The sequence below is a fragment of the Chiloscyllium punctatum genome, chromosome 1 (assembly GCF_047496795.1).
Source record: "Chiloscyllium punctatum isolate Juve2018m chromosome 1, sChiPun1.3, whole genome shotgun sequence".
Lineage (NCBI taxonomy): Eukaryota > Metazoa > Chordata > Chondrichthyes > Orectolobiformes > Hemiscylliidae > Chiloscyllium > Chiloscyllium punctatum.
In genome coordinates, this window is record NC_092739.1 from 40,894,862 (window position 1) to 40,920,305 (window position 25,444).

Genomic DNA, 25,444 nt, shown 5'->3' on the forward strand with positions numbered 1-25,444 from the left:
AGAGGGTCAGTGTGGACTTGTTGGGCCAAATGCCCTGTTTCCACACTGTAGGGATTCTATGACAAAAAAATCCTTCCTAGTCATGTATCTATCAAGATGCAATTTATTTTGAGAAAAATAGCAGAAAAGTCGCACCCTGCCATTGCAAACTAATGATGACTTTTTGCTTCACTCATTGATGGAGGGAACCTCTCTGGTGGTGATGGTGTTTGAATGCTGTGCTGTCCTTGGTCTTCCCTATGGTACTGGTTGCAGGGTTGAAGGCTGTTATTGAAAAAGACGTGGTCAGGTGATCTTTTTGTGGTTAATCACTGCTACCAGTGGGTATTGGTGGTGGATGGGGAACCAATCAAATGGCTTCTTCACCCTAGACAGTGTCTAACCTCTTCAGTGTTGGACTAGCGCACATTAAGGGAAGTCGAGAGCATTGGCATAACATTCCCAGCTCGTGCCTTGGTGGTGGTGGAGAGACTTCGGAGAATCAAATTTGCTATTTGTCACAGATCCAAGATATTGGTGATGGTTACATTAGTGATGGCAATGCTGTTGAATGTCAAGGGGAGATGTTTAGATTCTGTTGTTAGAAGTGACAATTGTCTGGCATGTAGATTACTTACCACTTACAAGCCCAAGGCAAGATTCTGTCCAGTTCTTCAGACTTTTACACTGAGAAGCTAGAAATGGAACTGTGCACTGTACAATCATCAGTGAAGATTGCACTTCTAAAATGATCCTGGGAGGGATGGTCAGTGATGAAACGGTTTCTTTGGAAAATAAAATGTCTTTTTATGGTTGAAGACCCTTTCACAACCGACATTATTGAAAATCTAATAGGAATATGGCACACTCTATAGCAGATTGATTTGCACAGCTGAGTGTTACATCACAAAGTGACCTTAAAGCAACATTTAAAAAAAATTTTTAATTTTCTTACTATTGTTTCAAACCATTAACTCAGCGATGTGAAAATCACATTGCAGTTGCAGTCACTTGCTCAATTCCTTATTGTTATGATGAACCCTCTGTTCAAGATGCTGGTCATGGGCAATGTGACATGAGGAAATAAATTTCTGAAGCTCTGACACTATTGTTCTGTGCATTGAGTTCGAGCTGTGGGAGGATCCTCTGTAAAGAGCTGTGATGTTCCCAGCATTGCTTCTGGTGTGGCCTCTGGTTTGATGACAGGATTGAGAACATCAACATGTTGAGTGTGTGCACCTGATCGGTCAGTGATTCAGACAAATGGTCAGCAATGTGACAAGTCAAACTGGCTGACCACATCTCCAGTTCTTCAGCTTGCAGCTCTGCATTAGAAAGTAGCTGCTCACTAGTCATATTGTGGAATGTGCTTTAGCTTTGTCTGTTTTATGAAATGTTGCTTCAATAAATCTGTTATAATGGAGGTGGAAGAATCACCATTATGTTTCGATCGCTCAGTGTCTGTATCCATGATCAACACTACAAATGTTTTAATAGTAAATGTTATGAGTAACATTTAGGAATATAGGAATAATCAGCAGCAGTGAACAATTCAGATCTTCGAGCCTGGTCTGCCATTTTACATGATGCTGGCTGATCTTCTCCTGGTCTCAACTCTACTTTCCTACCTGCTCCCCACAGCCCTTTATCCTATTTTTTTATCAGAAATATATGTATCTCTTTCTTGAATCTGTTGATTGGTTCTGCCTGCACTACACTCTGGGGCAGTGAGTTCCACAGATTCACAACCCTCTGGGACAAATAATTTCTCCTCATCTCAGTTTTGAACCCAACTCCTCTCACTCGGTTTCTATGACCTCACGTTTGAGATGTTCTGACAAGGGGAATCATCTGCTCAACATCTACCTTGTCAAACACGTTTGGCACTTTATATACTTCAATTAGATCCCCCCTCATTCTTCTGAACTCTAGTGAATACAGAAGTGGGGCATGATCATAGAACACAGTATTTAAAGTCCCACAAGAGGGGAGGAAATCTGTTCAATGCCCATCTTCTCTATCCCCTTTAGAGTTTTATATACCGCAATCAGATCACCCCCTTATTTTTCTGAACTCTAGTGAGTACAAGCCCAAGCTATTCATCTGCTCCTTGTACAGTAGCCCTTTCATTCCGGTGATCAACCCGGTGAACCCCCTCTGAACTGCCGCCGGTGCCACCATATCCTTCCTCAAGCAAGGAGACCAAAACTGGACACAATACTCCAGATGTGGTCTCACCAATGCCCTATATAATTTTAACACTTTGTTACTTTTAATAATAAATAAATTTGTAATAAATACCAGGATTCTATTTGCCTTTCATATTACATGCAGCACCTGCACACCCACTCTCTGTGATTCATGTACAAAAATGCCCAGAACCCTCTGCACTGATGCACTTTGAATCTGCCTCCCATTTAAATAATAATTTGCCATTTTATTTTTTCAGATAAAATGGACAATATGCACTTATCCACATTAAATTCCATCTGCCAGAATCTGGCCCATTCTCCTCACCTATCAATGCCCATCTTTGTCTCCTCATCACTGCCTGTTTTCCCATCTATTTTAGTATCACTGGCAAACTTTGCTATGTTACACTTTGACCCTTTTTGCAGATCATTGACATAGGTTGTAAATAGTTTAAGTCCAAGAACGGAATCCTGTGGAGCCTGCTAGTTATAATTCACCATCTAGAGAAGGACTCATTTATCATAGAACATGGAACATAGAAAAGTACAGCACAGAACAGGCCCTTTGGCCCATGATGTTGTGCCAAGGTTTAATCCTAATGTAAAATATAATAACTTAGCCTACGTACCCCTCAACTCACTGCTATCTATGTGCATGTCCAGCAGTCACTTAAATGTCCCTAATGACTCTGCTTCCGCTACCACAGCTGGCAACACATTCCATGCAGTCACAACTCTCTGCGTAAAGACCCTCAGCTTTCTGCCAGTCAGCTGATCCTCTATCCAAGCCAATACTCTACCCCTAACCCCTGGATCTAACCATCTGGATCAGTCTTTTATGCAGCACCTTGTCAAATGCCTTCTGTAAGTCTAGATATACCACATCAACTGGATCCCCATTATCCAGTCTGTTGGTTACATCCTCAAAGAATTCCAGCAAGTTTGTCAAGCATGATTTACTCTTCATGAGACTGTACTGATACTGGTGAACTGAGCTTTGTTTTTCCAAGTATTCAGTTAGCTCCTCCTTTATGATTAACTACAGCAACTCCCCCACTACAGAGGTCAAAGTACCTGATCCATATTTTCCTACTTCCTTCCAATCACCGTTTTTGAATAAGGGTGTCATATTAACATGTTTCTAGAATCGACTGGTACCTTTCCAAGGAATTTGGGAAAATCATAACTAATGCATCCACTATCTCTACTGTAGTTCCATTTAATACCCTAAAGTGCAGGCCATCAGGCCCTGGGGACTTATCTGCTTTTAATCCAATCAGTTTTCTTGATTGGTGATGTCTTTGCTGGCCAGTATCTCAGAGTAAGCTCAGAGTAAGCTGGAAGAATAACACTTCAATTTCTACTTGGGGATTTACAGCCTCTGGATTCAATATAGAGTTCAAGAACTTTAGGGTTTACTGTGTCGTAGCCCACACCCCACACACCAGGTCTTTTGATCACACAGTCTGCTGTTACACACAACACATTGTTAGTGGCTAACAGTCTCCATTAACAGCTGTTCACCCTCCCAGCCAGACCGTTATCGACTCTTTGTCTGTCCAACTGTTCTTGCCTCTCTTTGTGCTCTCTCCCCAATCACCGATCATTTACTCCTTACTCCCTCCCCCACTTCACCGTCTGCAATAAAAACTGACATTTTCCGAACTACCATCAGTTCTGAGGAAGGGTCACTGGTCCTGAAATGTTAACTCTGATTTTTCTTCACAGCTGCTACCAGACCTGCTGAGCTTTTCCAGCAATCTTGTGTTTACGTCATGAACCATATCTGGATGAGGGAATATTTAAAAGGTCAGGTCACCCATTACCAGCTATGCTCTTGCACTCACCAATTTGTGGCCTCTCATACCCTTCATGGCTACTGCTTTCTTCTCCCCACTCCCATAGCCCGTCCCCTCCAAGCTACACTGTCCATGCCCTTTTGTCCAATATGCAGAGCCAATAAACCTGAGAGTCACAGTAGCTAAAAAGCAAATCATTCAATCATAACTTTCGACTTCAATGAAAAAAAAGCTGATTTTAGTACAACCCAATAAAAGTATCTATCATCCATATGTTTCAAGTCTCAACAATAGAAGCTATGTAGACCAAGCCACTTTATTTTGTGTGTGGAAGCATTCTGCAATTGACAAAATAGGTCATAGCTATCAATCAAACTATGCATTTTCTTGGGTGCAGTTATTCCAGAACATCAATAGATCCAGTCAAGCCTCATTACACATTTCCGAAATGACAGCACTGAATATATCTCAACAATATTTCATTGGCTGTAAGTATTTTGGGAAATCCCAACATGGTATACGGTGCTTTACTTTTTTATTTCTCAATTAATATTGACAGCCATAACATTGTCCAGTAAAATTCCTGCTTATTAATAATTTGAAACAGCAATGTGAATTACTGAAAAGTGCTCAACTTTTTTTATAGCTTGTTTATACTTGCATAACCTATATTACTCTTGTTTGCAGCTTGTTATCCCATGCAGGACCTTTTTTTAACAATATAATTTGATCTGTTTTACAGGGGACCATTTTCTTGCCTGGAAATAATGTCACTGAGCACTCATGCAATGGAGATGAGTCCAGGAAGTTCCTTTTTGAAATTGTGCCTGGTAAGAGACATTATGTTTTTTTCAACTGGCAATCATGTTATATGATTACCCAATGGCACATAGAGATGCCAAAGATGATCATACATCACCTATTGAAACACTGCTGTCCTTTCTGAAATATATTGAATTGAAAAGGTGAAGCTACTATTTCTCCAGCTAGGGGATATAGAGCTGGTTCAAAAAGATGCATAACATTTGAATTATGACCAAGAGAAAGGTAACTATTTCACAGCATTTAGAATGAATGGTATCCAAACTGAAAAAAAACGGTTTGAAAGTATTGCAAGCTATAGCAGTCTATTTTCTAGTCTTTTGCATGGTCAAATCATTTAATAATCTCACAACAAGCTGTGGTCAATTTTTCATGACCATATATTTATTTCAACAACCTGTGGTGAAAATTATTGCAATTAGCCAGCACACTACAGCAATATGTAACAATGTGGGTGCTTGTATTTTTTTTATTGTGAATCAGTTAAACACATCTTGTTAGAATGAAATCTAGAGGTGCTGCCTTTATCATGTGCAAGGATTTCATTATAAACAAGTTGATGGCAATAAATACTCCCATGACTTATTTTCAAAGTCCCATAGTCTTAAATTCTTCTGCTCTGTTCCAAATCTATTCTGCCAGTTACGCACTACGCTTTTCTTGGGAGTTGTTACCAGGTAAACATGAGCAAATTTCTGCTTTTCCTTTTCGCACTAAAGAAGCTCCCCTCCCCACTTCCTCATAGAAAGTGTTTACTGCACAGGCCTTCATCCTTGGACCAAGTCTAGAAGCATGGAAAAAGTGCACACACATGTCTTTTATCACAAATACATACAATAAGTGGCTTTCTACAGAGCAGACTATATACAGAGACAGGGTGAAGATATCAGCGGATAAAAGATATCAGGCTTCACTGGAGTCAAGTTGCACTTACATCTTTTTAATTTTTATTGACATTTTTCAGGCAACCTGTGAGGCCCTGTCTGAGGAGGACAGGAATTTTGCTGATATTCAAAAGGCTGGCTTAAGTACAACAATCGGGCCTCAACTTTATTTGAAACAGCTGCATCATCTATTTCTGGGTGTAGGAATAAAACCTGGTCTAGAGGAGTAATCTCCCTATCTTGAGCTTCTTCAGATTGCCCTTCCATCTTGTTTAACCAGGAGCCTGCTGGTCACTTTCATAGACCCCAAACTTGCTGCTCATTTCATGTCGAAACCTGAACCACAGTCTTTTAAAGTTATTTTTCGGAGGTAGGTGGACAAATGTACTCTTAGATACACAATCTCAGCATGTCAAGTGAAAATTTGAATTCAGCTGAAGTAACTCCGCAGAGGCTGGTGTCTCGTCAACAAGTCACCCTTTGTTTACACGTGGAGAGTCCTTCACACTGATCCCACTCCCTCTGAGCCAGCTTACAGAGTGAGCACACCTCTGACGCTAGTTTATGTCTGCCAGCCAGGGCTCCCTTATTAGACCAGGTTAACGGTCCCAATCAGGGAACTCATATAAGGTCTCTAAGATCTATCTGGCTGACCTCGTTACGATCACTGCATCCCTCCCCCTCTGAGTCACAGGACATTAGCTAGTGTTTGTTTTTGTAGTTCTTCATGTGGCGTTTTAGCACCGTGTCACATTCCTCTGATATGCAAGACAGAGTAGCTCACCTCTTGCACCCAGAGCATTTGGAAGAAACTCATTCTCTTCTTCAGGCAAGAAAGGCACCAACATCTGCCGTGTCCATCTCAGATTCTAAGGTCTCTTCAATGTTTGATCGACAGAGAGGGCCCTTGGATTCTGGAGCATTCGGAAAGGCAAATTTTACCCCTGCAACATTAGCAAGTTTACAGCTTTCATACAGTCCACATGCTTGCTCAGGATCGTCACACCCTACCTGAACGTCAAACGTCACTGGACCTGATCTCACATGGACCATGCCTCGAACCCATGCAGGGCCATTCTAGTAGTTCCTACACCAAACTTCGACCCCTGAAGTAAACTGTCTCTCTCACTTAGACGAAAGTGAAGAAGCAGATGCTGGAGATTAGAGTAGAGAGCGTGGCACTGGCAAGGTGCTGCAAGTCAGGCAGCATCCGAGGAGCAGGAGAGTTGATGTTTCGGACAAAAGCCCTTCATCAGGCCCCTCTCACTTAGCGGAGTCTGTGTCTGGCAATGACGTTCCTGATACCGTTTTACCCTCCCTCTCCCAGGTCCAGGAAGATCAGGTTTAACCTGGTGCAGTCTTCTTCCCATTAGCAACTCTGCAGGAACCATCCCTGTAGTTACATGAGGGCTGGTCCTATAATCAAATATGAAACAGTTTGGTATCTCGTGAAGCTGTAGATTGTTTCTTTCAGCCTAGCCTTCAAAGTTTGGATTGCTCTTTTTGCTAGAACATTGGATGATGGATGGTATGGAGTTTTCCTTATATCACAAATACTAATCGACTTTAGGAAATACTCAGATTCCTTGCTGGTAAACAATGGCCTATTAACTGTGACCAACATTTCAGGGAGTCCATGTATTGCAAAAGATACTCACAGTTTTTCTATCATTGTCCCTGTGTTTGACGAATGAACTCTATGCACATCCAGCCACTCTGAGTGAGTGTCTACAATGACTAAGAGCAGTAAGTCCATGAAAGGACATGCATGATCAATGTGTAACCAAGTCCAGAATTTACTCAGCCATTCTTACAAATGTGTTGGAGCTGCTGGTGGTAATTTTTGTCCTTGTTGGCACTCTGGGCACTGCCCCCCCAATGGAGCTATGTCAGCATCCAACCCTGGCTACCAATCATAACTTCTTGCCAACATTCTTCACCTTGAAAACCCCTGGATGACCCTGGCGGAGTTTAACCAGTGGCAACCTTTGCTCCCCATAACAATAGGCCATCCTCTACTGAGACCTGGTCTCTCCAGATCCAAAATGCTTTCAATTCTGGTTGTGATGGCTCCTATGTCTCCCCCATCACCACCAGCTGTTTCAGTTTTGCCAGGACCAGATCTTTCTGCATCTGAAGTCTGATATTGTCAGTTGTGACTGGAGGTGTGTCCAGAAAATTTAAAGCTGTTACAGATTCTTCCAGTGGAGGTACCACTGGTGCTGTATCTGCCAGCAGGAGGCAGCTCAATGTGCTCGCATTCACTACTTGGCCTCCCAGACAGTGTTCAACTTATAATTTTATGCACTTAGAATTAAAGCCCCCCCCACTGAATTTGGCTGAAGCTATGGATGAAACTGCCTGGTTCTCTTTATGTAGACCTAGCAGGAGTTTGTGGTCCATTATTATTACAAATCTACATCCGGAAGGGTATTGTGGAGCTTCCTGACTCCAAATACCACCAACAAAACTCCTTTTTCTCTCTGGGCATATATACACTCTGCATTAGCCGAGCTGCTGGATGCATATGCTATTGGGAATTCCTGCCCCATTGGGCCACCGATGAGCTCCTTCTACCCTGATGCTGTCTGGGGAGGCATCACCCAATCTCTCTTGGGATCATTGTGTGCTAACACCTTAGAATATAATAGCAGTTTCTTCACTTCATTGAAAGCAATGGCATGGCTTCATGACTATTTCCAAGGCTGACCCTTTTTTAAGAGTTGATTGACAGGTGCCAGGATGGAGGCCAGGTTATGTATGAACTTTCCATAATAGATCACCAGCCCATGGAAAGGTCTAAGCTCTGATGCAGACGTGGGAGCTGGGGCACCTTTGATCATCCTCACTTCATCTTCCAATCTGTGCACCCTATTCTTGTTGACTTTGTAGCCTAAGTAGGTCACTCTGGCTGCCTAGAACATACATTTTTCTCTTCTGAGCCATACACCTGTCTGGGAGAAAGGTCTAGGGATATGTCCAAGTTCTCTAAGTGCTCCTTATTGGTATTCCCTGTTATTAGCATGCTATGGTAAATGTTGACCTGGGTAGACCTTGTAAAATGTTCTCCATTGTCCACTAAAAAATGACAGCCTGATGTAACCCTAAATGGCAGTCTCATATGTTGGTAAAAACCCTTATGGATATTAACTTCAGTGAATCCTCATCTAACCATATGGCTCATGCCCAGCTTCATGAAGGACAGTCCCTTACCAGCTTTGTGAATAATTCCTGTATGTGAGGGATTGGGATTTATTCAGCTGAGAAAAACCCATCACTGTTTGATTAAAATCCCCACAAATGTGAACTGACCCAACAGGCTTCACAATCGGTACAACCAATGCTGCCCATTCCACAAACTGGGCTGGTTTGATGATTCCTTCTCTTTCTAGCCTCCTAATTTCTGCTTCTACTTTTACCCATAAGGCAAATGACACTGAACGGGCCTTGCAGAATTGTGGGTCTGCTTCCTGATCATATTACAAGGTGCCCGTGGCTATTTTGATAGTCCCTAGACCTTTCTGAAACGCTTCTGGATATTTAATTAGCACTTCACTTAGGTAGCCATTTTCTAATCGAAAAACGTTAAGCCAATCAAGGTGAATATTTCTCAACCAATTTCGCCCATCATGCTTGGGCCCAAGTCTTTTACTACAATCAGTGGTAACTGAACCAGCTGCTTCTCATAAAGACCAGAACCAAAGTCTTCAATCTGTAAAGGTTCTGTGGTTTACGTTTTCAGTCCAACTGAGGTCTTGTGCAACTTTGTGGGTTGGAGACTGAAGCGAATTTTGTGGAATATTTATTCTGCAATCACTGAAACAGCCGTGTCGGTATCAATCTCCATTAGAGCCAGGTGATCATGAACCAGATGTTTATTTTGATCGGTTCTGGTTTGGCTAAGCAAGTTAACAGTTCCAAACTAGATGTAGGTAGACTTTCCAGGGTGTGCACTCTCCTGGATACCGGCCTAGTAATTCTCTTCCTCAATTTAGGTCTCTTTAGCTGTCTCAAGTCCACATGCCGAGAGCAATTACAATGGCTTGCCAGCCTGGATCCTGAAGAAAATTTTGACCATTGGCTGAGACTTGGCTTAGTTTTGGGGTTTTGCTGTGGGCTGACCTAGAGTCTGTCTGTTCAGGATATGTCCTGAGTGAGGCTATGCAATTTCCTTCATTCAAGTTCATTTGGAATGGTGAGGGTGTCTACTTCAGTTGGAATACCCTGCAACTCATACACCCCACTTGCTGTTTTTCCAGTGATAAAACCAATTGCACTGCCTGTTTGAAATCCACTTGGGCATCAGCTAGTATGCACTTTTGCATGGTTGCAGCATTCATCCCACATACCAAACAGGATCTCAGCATCTCATTAAGATTTAAATCTGTCACATGTCTCTGCCAATCATCTCAACCTAGTCAAAATCTCAATACGATTCCCTTGGTTCTCAAATTGCCGGGTAAAACCAATTGCACCCAGAATTAGAGGAGGTTTGGGATTGTAATATTCCTTAACTAAATCCATCTTGAAAGTTTTAGTATCTGGTCGCTCAGGGAAAGTAAGGCTCTTAATAACTGAAAAAGCTGTGGGTCCACAAGCTGTCAGATAATATTCATAGCTTTTCATCTGCCCCAATGTCATTTACCTGAAAAAATAACACACTCTTTCCACATACATGCCCAGTCTTCAATGGCAGGATCGAACGAGTCAAACATCCCAAATAATGACATAATGTCAGAAATGCTTACCCCAACTCAAATACAACTGTTGCAAGCGAATTTCTTCAGGAGTGTACTTTTCTTTCATTGCCACTGAAATAACTGCATAGAGGCCGGTATCCTGTCTCCATGGCAACCTTTATTTACACCTGGAGAGTCCTTGACACAATCCAGCTCTCAGAATGAACAGAACTTCTGACTCTGGTTTATTTTTTTATTAGATTCCCTACAGTGTGGAAACAGGCCCTTCGGTCCAACAAGTCCACACTGCCCCTTCGAAGAATAACCCACTTCCCTCTGACTAATGCACCTAACACTATGGGCAATTTAGCATGGCCAATCCACCTGACCTGCACATCTTTGGACTGTGGGAGGAAACCCACGCAGACATGGGGAGAATGTGCAACCTCCACACAGACAGTCGCCCGAGACTGGAATCGAACCCCGGTCCCTGGCGCTGTGAGACTGCAGTGCTAATCACTGAGCCACCTGACTCTGGTTTATATCTGTCAGCTAGGGCTCCTTGATTGGACCCAGGTTAACAGCCCCAATCACGGAACTCATATTGTATGAGGTCCACCTGGCTGACCTTGTTACAATCACTGCAGCAACACCTTCTAAAGTTTGAACCTCTTTTGTTTCAGGGCATACACACAAGTTGTGAATTCCTCATAATTTGCTATCACACAATCGTGAATGAATAAAAACATTTAGCAGAAATTCTATGTATTTGTGCCTTGTTTAGTGAATGGTTCACAGAGTAAATGAATAGAAATTTCTCTATTTATGCCTGAAGAAATATTGAAATTTTGGAAGTGCTCACAAGACTTTGAACATACAAGAGATTTTTTTTTAGTATATTTAATTACAGTTCTCCTGCATTGGCACTGCTGTCTTTGCATATCTCTTGAAGCTATTCAATACATTCAAGTGTGATAAGCATTAACAACAAACACTACCAAACAAATGTCACTTGTACCTTTCACAGTGACATTTGTTTTCGATTATACAGATCTTCTCCAAAAAATAATGTCATATGTTTCCTTTGTTGTTTAATTTGTGGTAAAGGTATGTTTGCGACTTCACTGAAGGTGAATCCCATATGATCACAAAACATCCCTCAATGGAATACAAAGAGAAATTGTTGGAGAAATTCAACATCATTGGTGGAGAGAAAGCAGAATTAATGTTTCAGGTCCATTCTTCAAAACAGGAATTCCCTCAATGGATTAACGATGCAAGTTCTAAATACATTTGCAAACAAGTCATTTTCCAACAGTTGCTGTCCAGTCTCAAATTTTCTATTGGATGACCACACCGGTGGTAATAGATTTCTTCTGGTGTCGATTTATGAATCTGTAATCAGGTAATAATTAAAGGGGTTCAAAACATTTCTTTTCTAAAAAAAAAGGTTTGAGGACCTGGAGACCTCGAGAACACTCTGTCTCCACCACTGATACTCATTCGGAACAGTGTCTACTGTTTACACAATGTATTTCAAACTTGACCAAGGCCTGTTAAATAGTAATTTCCAATTTCTCAACTACTTCCAACCAGGAGGACAAGGGCAACGCATAAATAAGAGCAACATCATTTGCAAATTCCTGTCCAAGGACTCAATCTGACTTGGAAACATATTGCTGTTCCTTCAAAGATAGATTGCCAGAGTTTCTCTAAAATTTTTGAAAAGAAAAGAGCAAGTAAAGTAAGTGCTGATCTTCTAGGGATTGAGAATGGGGAGTTAATGGTAACTAATAAAGAAATGGCAGATATAAGGAATGACAATTTAGCTTCTGGTTTCACTATAGAGGACTTAGAAAAATCTTTGTAATATCCTGTAATTTAGGAGATTCGAAGAACTGAAGAATGTGGTGACATTACAATCACTAGAGAAGTGATACTGAGCAAACTGGTGGACCAGTGGGTTGATACATCTCTGGGTCCTGACGGATATCATTCATGGGCCTTTAAAGAGGTGCCTAGTAAAGTAGTAGGTATATTAGTATTAATTTTCCAAAATTCATTAGATTTGCAAAGGTTCCATCAAACTGTAAAGTAGCATTTACATAGCAACATAGAAACTAGGAGCAGGAGTAGGCCATTTGACTCTTTGAACCTGCTATGCCATTCAGTATGATCATGGCCATTGCTCGTTCTCAATGTAATTTTCTCCCCATACCCCTTGGTCCCTTTATAACCCCCCTTTACACAAAGGGAGGGAGGTAGAAAACAATAAGCTATGGACCAATTAGCTTGATATCTATCACAAGAAAGATATTAGAATCAGATCTTATCAAGTTTATAACTGGCACTTAGAAGAACTCGAGGTAGTCAGGAATAGTCAACATGATTTTGTAAAAGAGGCATTATGTTTAACCAATTTTTTGAGGGAGTAACATGTACTGTGGATGACAGGAAGTCAATTCATGTACTTAGATTTCCAGAGGCTTTTGACAAAATTCCAGATAAAAGGGAGTGTGCAGTGTAGGAACTTGTAGCGTAGGGAGTAACATAGCATGGATAATAGATCGACTGACTGAGTAGCTAGCAGGAAACAGAGTACGCATGAAAGGATCTTTTTCAGATTGGCAGAACATGATAAATGGCATTCTGCCTGGGTCTCCACTGGTAGCTCAACTTTTTTACAATTTCTATCAATGACTTATTAAAGATACATTGGAGGCATGGTGGCTAAATGTGCAGATGACACAAAGGCAGGTAGAAACATCTGTTATGAAGATGAAATCACAACAATACAGGTTGATATAGAGAGGTTGAGTGAATGCGCAAAAATCTGACAATTAGATGTAATGTAGGAAAATGTGAAGTTGTTCATTTTGACAGGGAGAACAAAAAGCAGCATATTATTTCAACAGAGGATGCAGAATTTTGAGGTGCAGATAAATCTAGGCATTCTAGGCCATAAGTCAAAAAAAGTTAATATCCAGGTACTGCATGTGTTTGAGAAGGATAATGAAATACTGTTCTTTATTATAATGGAAGGATTTGAACATTAAAAAGTGAGGATGGTATGCTTCAGGTATACAGGACATCGGTCATCCACATCAGAAATTTTGTGAACAGTTTTGGATTTCATATATAAAGAAGGATGTAAATGCTTCAGAAGAGGTTTGAAAAAGGTTTGCTTGTTTGATATCTGGAATGAGTGAGTTGTCTTATTGGATAAGCTGGGCTTGTTTTATTGGAATGCAGAGGATCAAAGAGCAATTTGATTCAAGACTATAAGGACAAGGCACACATGGAAAAGATGTTTTCTCTTGTGAAAAATCCAACATTTTAAAATTAGTGGTTGCCTTTTTAGGGCAGCAATGAAGGGAAATTATTTCTCTCAGAGGGTTGTATCATTTTGGAACTCTGCATCAGTGGCAATCGAGTTGAGGTCATTGAATATTATTTAATGTCGAGGTGGGTAGATTCTTGATATTTAAGGGAAACAATTGGAGTTAAACCGGAATGTGAAATTCAGATCACAAATAGATCATGATCTTATTGAAGGGCAAGGAAGGCTTAAAGGACTGAGTGCCTCCTTCTAATCCTAATTCATATTTTAAAAGTACAAAAGATCTGGTGACATCGTCAATAAGTCACTCACTTAAAGGTACAGCAATATGAACTTATTGTTTTCTCATGAGGATTTGTGTCCAGGATGGTGAAGGCTTGCTTCAGTTTTGTAAAACTTTAATGGGAGTTCATATTTGTGTGTTCTAATCCCCTAACCGAAGGAAGAACCTTATTGCCATAGCGGGAATGCAACAAAGGTTCACTAGAGTTGTTCCCTGGAGAGTGGGACCTTCCTTTAAAGGTAGATTGATGAAATCTCCACAGTTTCAAGGAATGAAGTCTACAATATACTGGAAGGGTTAAAGGTATGGTTGGGCACCTAGAAGGGGATGCTGGGGAAACACAATTTCAAAATAGGGGGGAAAGCATTAAGAACCAAGATGAGAAGATTTTTTTCACATAGATGGTTGTGAATCTTTGGAATTCTCTCCCAAGAGAGCTGTGGAAGAACAACCATTGAGATAGTTTAAAGTAGGCAATGACATAACAGGATAAGGGGATAATGTGTGAAAAAAAAGGCATTGTAGTGGATGATCAGCCATGATTATATTGAATAGGAGAGCAGGCTTGGTAATACTCCTTCTCAGATCTCCTGTGTTTTATGGATCTTGTTAAGAGTGTTACAGTGTTTTCAGCTAGTGACAACAAACAATGGACCAATGCATCAACTACACCATCATTCAACAAATTGATAATGTCAGGATTACAAATTAAAGGAGTCTAATGCTGTAATTAACATGCAGCCAGTGGAACCTGCAATGTTGTGATTTTACAACCAATGAGCTACCAATTAAAGTGCTTAATAAAAGGTAAATATATAGCACATGGCTCCTTTGAAGGATAAGTAATAGGCCACATTTATTTGCTGGTTGGAGGTACTGGCAGTACACTAGTAATTTGATGGTATTATATTTTTACCAAGAAATCTGCTCAGCAGACATCTTGCTGCTGCCATCATTCTTCAGCGATCATTTCAGTGAGTTTGGGAGATAATGTGCCTCCATCAGCACAATAGGTTTGGACATTTTATCTCATTTCTCTTTCCTTCTTGAAGCCACTCCTTAAAACTTACATCTTTGACTAAACCTTTGGTTAACTGCTCTAATATCGCTTCTTCTGGTGACTCACTATCAAATTGCTTTATAATACCCTTTGGACACACCTTTAGTATGAAGGCACTGTCTATGTATGAGCTGTTGTCTATCTGTTTTGACTTTATAGCTTGCTGCCAGTCATTGAGACCAGATCAGACTGGTGTAGTTATTCAGGAATCAGTTCAATCCCAAGTGGAACAAAATGCTCTCACTATTTCCCTTGGGGAAGAACACCATGGAGTTGGCGGTTCCAGCAAAATCATAAACTTGTTCAAAATAATACATACATGATTTTGGTTAGGAGGCCATGGGTAGCATTGTAGAACAGAGAGACTGAGATGTTCAGGAAGTTAATTCTTTGACATTTCATCACAGATACATAGGGTAGTTGAAAAGGCATCTACCACACTTGCCTTCATTACTCAGACTCTTGACTACAGGAGTTGAGAAGTCATGTTGAGGTTGCACAAGACTTTGGTGAGGCCTCTCCAGTTTTGGTTATCTTGCTATAGGGACAATGTTATTAAGATGGAGAGGGTTCAGAAGAGATTTACCAGTATGTTGCTTTTTATTTTACTTTGATTTTATATGCTTTTGCTTGCTTGTGGTTGAATGTTCAAGGGTTTACACAACATGTGACATATTATCAAACTGCTTTTTGAATAGTTTTCTTGCCTTGTGCTCTGAGATTACGGTTTCTTATGAAGCTGTACTGAATGTAGACGATGCATTTTCACAGCAAAGACGTTGTTTGGAGGTTGAAAAAAGCCCGCTCTAGGGAAAGGAGAGGGCGAGAGGAGTGGGACAGCATAAAAGAGAAATAGGAAGAGATTATAGCATAAGAAACAAGAGCAGCAGCACTTGTGAGAATGGAAATAAATATAGTAAGAAAATACAGTACATTTAGTGGAAAAAGATTTATTGTGTACATGAAACATTAAGTGCAGTTATGCTTGTATTTGTCACACTGCGGATCAGAATATGAAAATATTCCTTTGTTACGTGGATCACTGGATAGCTTTTCTATCTTTAAGATGCAGAACAGCTACGTTGTGATGCCACAGAACAAATAGAAAGCTTAGATCCAGGCCATTCACAAGCCATCTACTTTAAGATATCTGACATATAAACACAAATAAAACAGGCCCTTAACCAAATCAACCTCGTGGTGCGAAACAAAAGAGAGGACATTGGCCACAACTCTCAAATATATTTCAGCAAACCCCAGTTCAGAAAAGGGAAAGAGATTAACCTGGCAAACACAAACCAGTCAGTCTCCTAAAATGTTTAGAGCAGAATTTTCCATGCTAAGGTAGAAGGATTTAGTCGTAGGTGTGGAGATGGAGATGAGGGATTAAATCCAGTTCTTTAATTATCCAATCAATTTATAGATTTAGCGCAGGATTCTGGTTGTACCAACATGAACTTTCCAAGCTGTTTCAAACTTCCCAAGATAGAATGCAGGAGGGACTCAGGGTTCAATGTGGGAAAGACTTGTGCATGCAGAATGTCACCTGAGGGAATGATTTCACTGGCTTGTGTTTTAGGAGTCATTTCACATTTCTTGGAATTGATCGCTATTGATCTGATCTGTCAGTCTGCACTGCAGAGAGGCACCAGTGGGTGCAGCTCTACCTTGGACCTCTGTCTGCTTGCCTTGTTTTTTTTTTAAAATCAGACCAGCAGCAAGCAGCAGCAGAAGCATGAACAGCAGCCACTCTGTGAGTGAACACAGCAATCCAGTGCGAAGGAGGAGAGAGCTGCAGCAAAATGTATGCAGCCTGAGGATCACCTGGGCATGATGGAACAAGAGGGGCTCAGGAGGCTCAGACCTTTGTGCCAAGTTGTTGCTGATGTTTACAGCCTCCCGGATGGATCCGGTGGCCAGCAGACAGAGTGAGCAGGGCAGCCCCTTCGACACACGGGCGACTGAGTGAGGAGCCAGCTAATGACTCCTGTCAGAAACTCTACCACTGATGCTAATGAAAATGTACAGGAACCAACAATCACTGAGTAAACCGTTAGATTCCTCTGGTAAGCTTCTCGAAAGAGATTTCAGATCACCTGAGTAAGTGGAACTGTGTAGCCAATGTTTGCTAAATCTTCTGCACCATCCCCCACCCATTTCCTAACACAAATCTTCCCACAGTCCTGAATCCTCTCCATCTACAATCAAAATCTTCCTTTATTCCTCAACCTAGTCATGCCAATTTTCTCTTTGTTGATGTCCAGCAGGAATTCAGGATACAACAATGGAGATAACAGGACAACTGCACAAAAAAAGGGTCCATTTTTATTAAAGTCTCCATCGAAATGAAGGCATTAACATGGTTATTAATATGTGGTTGAATCCCCCTATTCAACTAAGAATTCATTCTCCCGCTGTAACTCCTATATGGAGACATCACTGTAGCTTCAGCTGAGCGCAAGGCAGGCTGCTCACTGTCTGCTCCTACAGCTCACAGATTCTTGGCCTATTCTCCTCGGGGTTTTGGATCTCATGAAGGCCCCATCAAAAACTAGGCATAGACAAACGTCAGGCAGGAGACAGCAGCTGTTGGTTCTGGCTGATGGAGAGTGATCAAGGATGAGAAGTGGGAGCACTTTGAGAAAAGTATACATTTTAGTGAGGTACTGGATGACCAAGGCAAGGTGTTCATCCATCTTGTTGAAAGCAGTAGCCTGAGGTCAGAATCTTCCCAGCCCCTTGAAGGCAGGACAGGGAGGAGTGTTGGAAAGGAGGGTGGTACCCATTGATGCTGTCATCCTAAGCAAAATTAAATGGCACTTGGAAAATAAAGGTTAATAAAGAGTCAGCATCAGTTTGGCTAATTTCATTAAGTTATTTGAAAGATATGAAGGGTTTATGAGAGTGCTGCAGTTATGTTTTGTACATAAACTTGCAAAAGACATTTTGATAAAGTACTATACAACAGACGATAGAAAAATTGAAGGTGATGGTGCGGTGCAGCGAGAATACGTCATTTCACGCTGTGCACAACCTAATTTTTTTTTGCGCTATGCAACTCATTCCCAATGGCAATGTCTCAGCAAGGCTGAGAGTGAATGTAGGTGATGACAAGTTGCTTTTCAGTAAGGAGGGAAACATCCAGTGCTGTTCTTCAGAAACCAATGTTTACACTATTGCTTTTGTTAAGAACCATGTTAATGATTCAGACTGAATGTACAGGGACACTTTTACAGATTGCAGATAACACAAACCTCAGAGATGCAATAAAAGCATGTAACAGACTTCAGGACCCAGGCAGACTGGTGAAGTGGGCAGTATAATCCAAATGAAACCCAATGCAACAAATTGAATAGGATTCTTAAGGACCTTGACAGAGTAAATATGAAGAGAATGTTTTCCCTTGTGGTAGAGTCTAAGACCAGAGGCATAGTCTTAGAATAAAGAGGCTCTTATTTAAGACTGAGATGAGGAGGAATTTCTTTCCTCGGAGGGTTGGGAGTCTTTGGGAACCCCTTGCCACAGAGAGCTTTGGGGCGGACTCCTTGGGTATATTTAAGGCTGAAATAGATTCTTGATTATTAGTGGGATCAAGGGTTATGGAAAAACACAGGAAAATGGATATGAGGAATATTGGATTAGCCATGATCCAGACCATGAGGAACTGAGTAGCCTACTCCTGTTCCTATTTCTTGTGGTCTTCTAGTCTGAATCATTCATTTTGATAGGAAGAATAAGGAGAGGCAATACATTCTATACTGTACAATCTTTACAATTCTTTGAAGGTAATAGGACAAGTTGAGCAAGGTGTTAAAGCATGTGAGCATAATTGAACCTTTATAAAACATTGGTTAGGCCTCAATTGGAGCATTGTCACCAAGTTTGGACAGTACACTTTAGGAAGGATGGCAATACGTTAGAGAGGATGCAAAAACATTCACTAGAATGATACTAGGAATGAATGGTTTTAGTTTAACTTGGCAAGACTAGAGAAATGGGTGGTGTTATCTTTGGTGCAGAGATGGTTCTGGAGTGATTTGTTTGACCATGTTAAGACTGTTCAAGATGGACTTGGTCCTTGTCAAGTAGGAAAAACTCTTTCCAGTGGGAGAAGGCACAGATTTTAGACGTTTGGTAAAAGAACCAGACGTAACGTGAAGAAAACATTTCTTTTATGTCGTGATTTGTTACGGCCTGATGAGTGGTGAAATTGGATTCAATATTAACTTTCAAAAGGAAATTAGATATGTTTTGTAAATGAGAAATTTGCAGGACTATGGGAAAGAACAGGGAAGCTTGACTCAAGTCTCATTCAGCATCATAATGGGCTGAATGACCGCCTTCGGTGACAGTCTGTTTCAAGAAAAACAATCTAGCCTTCTCCACTCCAGTAATTCTTTCCCCTTCTCCCCTAATAGTGGCAACTCACTGTTGAGTGATATTTAGCCTCCAGGATCTCCTTCACGTTGCTACTAATCATGTGCTAACTCTGAAAGCAAGGGTATTCATCAGTTGAGGATTTCTGGGCCAGGTTTGAACCTGAGTGTACATCATATCCATGGCACTTTGCAATTGGCTCCATTGGAAACCCATCACTGTAGGAATACAGAATGTAATCTCATCAAAACATGGACCATCTCAGTGTGAGAGTTTGAGATGGAGACTTTTCCTGTCAACCTCATGACATACAAGCAGTCAAAGCTTCTATCAAAATGCTGGCTCAGGAAGAACAAGAAACAAAACCTCATATGCGTACAGTAAAGATACCATCACCTTTCTGCTTGATGGGGTGTTATAAAAAGTCTGCCTAGCTCAGTGGATGACACTGTCTCATTTTATATCGAGCAAAGATTCAAGAACATAATGAAACCATTTATCAAGCACATAGGCCTCTATTCAACCTTCTCAAGAAATAACATTGCAGAAATTGTGTTGTTTTTTCAATAGGGATTGGAAATGACCTTTTGAGACACTTATTCAGGTTTATCTGCGCAAACATAGATGTCAGAACTTCCTCGGGCTTTGTAGTGGTTGATGGTGTTTGACACACATTTATGTACAAAATACAAAGGAATTTGCATTTTATTCTTAAGACCTGACCGATTCTAGCCACAATGACAAAATCGAGTTTTAGCTGAATAAACCAAGAAGTTTGTACTGTGACTGGGCTGTCATCTACTGCCTTGGAGCTAACCCTGTCTGCCATGTTAGGGTGGTTGTTCTAAACTTTCATTTCAGTTTGACAGGTTTTATCTGTGGCTTTTACTTAGAGAATGATATTCCAGCAATTGTAATTAATTTGGAACAACTAATTCTGCGACTAGTGTCAAAAATTGGAATCGTCAAGATTGGCTTTTAAAAGTGACTTGTAAATTGTGCTTTCATTTTCCTGACAATTCCAGGGTTGTTCATCTGTTTGAAACATAATCTCACATCAGATATTTTATCTTCCTATTGTCTACATTCAGACACCATTTCCATTCTTTCCTGCAATCTAGTGATTGCCATACATGTCTAGCATTCCTGTTTCTTACCAGTAATGCCAGCACGTTCAGTACAGCAGATCTATACCTTGGCTCTGTATATTTGAATGGGGCTTCAGCCTGTTTCATTTTGCCAATCAGTAAATCTCATTCTCAGTAGTAGATTGATCCTGATAGATGTCTGAATATTCACCAAATTTATGCATATATAATTCTTGTTACAGCTGGAAAGCTGGTTGCCAATGCTCCTATTATCCTCTGTTTTTGTATAAATTCAGCCTGTCACTAGAAAGGCAAATCTCTTTTACAATTGGACTAATGAATCTCTATAGCAATAAGATTACTCAAAGCAGAATTCAAGTGAAACTATTCATTATAAATTTTGTATGGCCAACAATGTGTCTCCCCTCTCATGTAGCTCAATAGTCAGCACCATGAATTCTGAATCAGAAGGTTAGCCATTTCAAGCTTCAGTATAGAGGTGTGTGCAAACTAACTGGACTGGTATTCCCTGCAGTAATGACAGAGTGCCATCTGTTGGAGAAGATTCTAAACTGAGAACTCCCTCTACCCCCTCAAGTGAACATAAACATCCTTTGGCAAACCTTTGAAGAAGAGCAAGGGAGTGTCACTTCTCAAGCTATTGAACAACATTCATTGTCATAGATTTAACTGAACCCAGATTTTCTGGCTTAAAGACAGGGATGTCTCATGGCTTTAACTTCATGTTACAGCACATCAGTCAACCAAAATGAGATACTGTCATCCACTGAGCTAGGCAGACTTTTTATAACACCCCCTCAGGCAGAAAGGTGATGGTATCTTCACTGTATGCATATGAGGTTTTGTTTCTTTTTCTTTCTAAGCCAACCACCCTAACATGGCAGACAGAGTTAGCTCCAAGGCTGTAGATGACAGCCCAGTCACAGTACAAACTTCTTGGTTTATTCAGCTAAAACTCGATTTTGTCATTGTGGCTAGAATCGGTCAGGTCTTAAGAATAAAATGCAAATTCCTTTGTATTTTGTACGTAAATGTGTGTCAAACACCATCAACTACTACAAAGCCCGAGGAAGTTCTGACATCTATGTTTGCGCAGATAAACCTGAATAAGTGTCTCAAAAGGTCATTTCCAATCCCTATTGAAAAAACAACACAATTTCTGCAATGTTATTTCTTGAGAAGGTTGAATAGAGGCCTATGTGCTTGATAAATGGTTTCATTATGTTCTTGAATCTTTGCTCGATATAAAATGAGACACTGTCATCCACTGAGCTAGGCAGACTTTTTATACACCCCATCAGGCAGAAAGGTGATGGTATCTTTACTGTACGCATATGAGGTTTTGTTTCTTGTTCTTCCTGAGCCAGCATTTTGATAGAAGCATTGACTGCTTGTATGTCATGAGGTTGACAGGAAAAGTCTCCATCTCAAACTCTCACACTGAGATGGTTCATGTTTTGATGAGATTACATTCTGTATTCCTACAGTGATGGGTTTCCAATGGAGCCAATTGCAAAGTGCCATGGATATGATGTACACTCAGGTTCAAACCTGGCCCAGAAATCCTCAACTGATGAATACCCTTGCTTTCAGAGTTAGCACATGATTAGTAGCAACTTGAAGGAGATCCTGGAGGCTAAATATGACTCAGAAATGACAGTGAGTTGCCATTATCAGGGGAGAAGGGAAAGGAACTAATGGAATGGAGAAAAATCCCTTTATATATATTCTATGTGTATGTAAAATTTGTAGATAATCCTGTGAAAATAACCAGCTTAACATCTGTAAATCCTCAGGCATGGTTTGTGGGTGTTTTTTTTTTCATAATTCATTCATAGGATAAGTATCAGTGGCAAATCTAGCATTTATTGACTATTCTTAATTCTCCTTATCTGAGTGGCTTGCTAAGCCAGTTTGGAGACTGATTAAGGGTTTCTGTGGATCAAGAGTTGGATGCAGGCCAGTCTGGGTAAGGACAGCGGATTTCTCAACCTAATGGGCATTAGTGAGTCAGATCATTTTTCACAATACTCTGAATTCATCACTGCTGTTGCTGATACTAGCTTTTTGTTCCATAATTATTTACTGAATGTATAATCACCAACCGCCGTGGTAGATTTGAATGAATAATTTTCAGATATGTAATCGACACTCCAGCAACATGACCGTTATCCAACTGATCCCTAAAATTAGAGGAAATGCAAACTAGAAAAAGGATCAGGGGAAATCAAGTTGAAGAGGTGACAGAGCTTCTGACAATATGTATGTTCTGGTAGTTAAGTTCACCTACTCATTCAAAATTAATTGCACAGTGGTGTGCATTCACTCTCTGTCCTTTGGGTAGAATGTTCTGAAAGTGATAAGTCAACATAACAACAGGAGATGGACTAATGTGTAAAGCATCACTTATTTTGTTTGCACCCTATATTCTTGAATCATCAGGAACATGGTATGAATAGGAGGATATTACAAGGGATGTGACTGTAGTTTGCAGAAGAAAGGGGTACAAAGGTATATGTTGTCTAAACAGTGCTGCTGGCAGTTCCCATGTTGGTTTTGACTGCATTACATTGTGAGGTTAATAACTCAAGTACAGTTGAATCTGCGTCAGTCTCTTGTCTGAGAAAACAAAAAAAAGGTCAGTAGACGCATGGGAATACCACCACTCATGTCCTATCAAACCACGCATCATCCTGAATATTATCACAACTAATTGTTCGGAGTATTTTCTGTCTACCCTCCACTTAGTCTATTAATTAGCTATCTCATGAGAGTTCTGTCTGGGCACTTTCATTTCTAACACTTGCTGTTAAACTAATTATTAGTCTTGAATATCAATGACAATTGGAGAACCACTGCAATGTTTAGAAGCTGAACACTTCATACATTCATTCTTTAATTCAAAAGTAATCACTTTAGTTTGACAGTGCCTCATACAACAAAATAATTAAACTTCACAGGAGCAAACTGTGGCAATTTTTTATCCTTCACGGATACTTGCACATTTACTTCTTCTTTCATGGAATGTGGGAGTTGCTGGAAAGGCAAGTATTTGTTGACCATTTCTAGCTGCACTTTACAAGCTGTTTGTGAATGTCTGCCTTGAAGCGCTGCAAGCCATCTGTTATAAGTACATTTACAGCACTGTTAAGAAGTGAGTTCCAATTCAAGATGGTGCGTGGTTTGATAAGACATGAGTGGTGGTATCCCCATGTGTCTACTGACCTTGCTTTTCTAGACCTAGAGGCCACAGGTTTGGAAAGTGGCTGTAAAAGGAGGCTGCAATTCATCTGCTGCCAGTGTGCAGTGCTGCTGCAAAGAGTGATTACAGGAGTGAACGTAGTTCTGATCAAATAAGTTGCTCTGTCCTGAAAGGTGGCAAACCTTTTAAGTGTTATTGGAGATGCATCCAGGAATGGGATGCATGTGCCTTCATACTCCTATCATGTCTATCCACTATGTATTATATACACTGGGGAGACATGAGGTGAATTAGTTGAAAGAGAATTCTTAACCTCGTACCTATTCTTGTAACTTGTATATAGCTGTTCCAGTTAAGTTTCTCACTAATAGTTACAGGCTGTTGATAGTAAGGCAATCAGTGATAGCAATACCATTGAATGCCAAGAAGCAATGGTTAGATTCCCTCTTGTTAGAGGTGGTCATTGCCTGACATTTGTAGCAATGTGACTTAACAGCCCAAGCCTGAATATTATTCCAATCCTTCTGCATATGGATATTGGATTGCATCAGTATTTGAGGAGATGTCAACAATACTGAACACTATGCAATCTTTAGTGAACTTCACTACGGCTGACTTTATGTTTAAGGGGAAGTCACTGATGAAGCAACTGAAGGTACTTGAACGTAGGGCACTCCCCTGAGGAACTCCTACAGCGATACCCTGGGGTTGGGATGATTGCTCTGCTACAGTCATAACCAACTTCCTTCATGCTAAGCATGACATAAACCAATGAAGCATCCCCCCTGCAATTCACGTTGACTCCATTTTTGTCAGGACTCCTGAATTCTACATTCGGTCAAATGTCGCTTTGATGTCAAGAGCAGTCACTCTCGCCTCGTAACTGAGATGACGTGTAAATTTTCATTACAATGAACATGTCAGTTTTTTCTGTTAATTTTTAAATGTAAGTTCATCAAATAAATAAGTAATGATGAATGTAACCAATTTAAGGTGCCTCAGCACTAACTGGGATAATCTCAGGTTGTAAAAAGCTTTTCTTTCTTTAATTTTTCATGGGATATGGGCGTCTCTGGCAAAGAGCGCCAATCCCTGATTTCCCTGGACCTAAATGGCTTGCTACGCAATCTCCAAGAGCCCGTAAGAGTTAATGACAGTAGTGTGGGTGTGGAGGCACAGGTAAGGAGGTCAGATTTCCTTCCCTAAAGAACATTAGTGAACTAGAATGAGTTATAGCTGTCATGGTGGTCACTATTACTGATACTAGCTTTATCTTCCTGACTTAATGATTGAATAGAAATTCTACCAGCTACCATGATGGGATTTGAACTCACATCCCCTAGCACATTAGCCTGGGCTTCTAGTTTACTAGATCAGTGACTGTACCATTACACCACTATCCCTCCCTAAGAATGTACGTTCTTTCCTTCTTTAAAAAAAAATCTTTACAACGTGAACTTAGCAGCCTAGAGCTGAAGGGTTCATTTTTCATACATTTATTGATTTTATTTTCAATGAATGTAAAGGTTACTGCAAGGCTGTACTAACTATATAAATGTTGATTCCAAAATTGATGTCTTGGCAAATGATCAGATCGATAAAATAGATTTTAATTTTAATGACTGTCAGGAATGTAATTAAAGGTGCATATAATTTTAGTGTGGTATGAAGATCAAGCTGATGATATTTTAATGGAGATCTGAATGCTCTCATTTAAT

At 40.5% G+C, this 25,444-nt stretch overlaps 1 protein-coding gene across 4 annotated transcripts in view; it reads left to right on the forward strand.

Annotated features, from left to right (window-relative positions):
- Positions 1 to 25,444, forward strand: part of arhgap24 (Rho GTPase activating protein 24) — a 466,730-nt gene that overhangs the window by 227,054 nt on the left and 214,232 nt on the right. For all 4 annotated transcript variants that reach the window (XM_072595205.1, XM_072595287.1, XM_072595116.1 and 1 more), the window contains one exon: positions 4,713 to 4,800. In XM_072595205.1, coding sequence (XP_072451306.1) covers positions 4,713 to 4,800 — 88 coding nt within the window. The remainder of the gene's footprint in view (positions 1 to 4,712; positions 4,801 to 25,444) is intronic.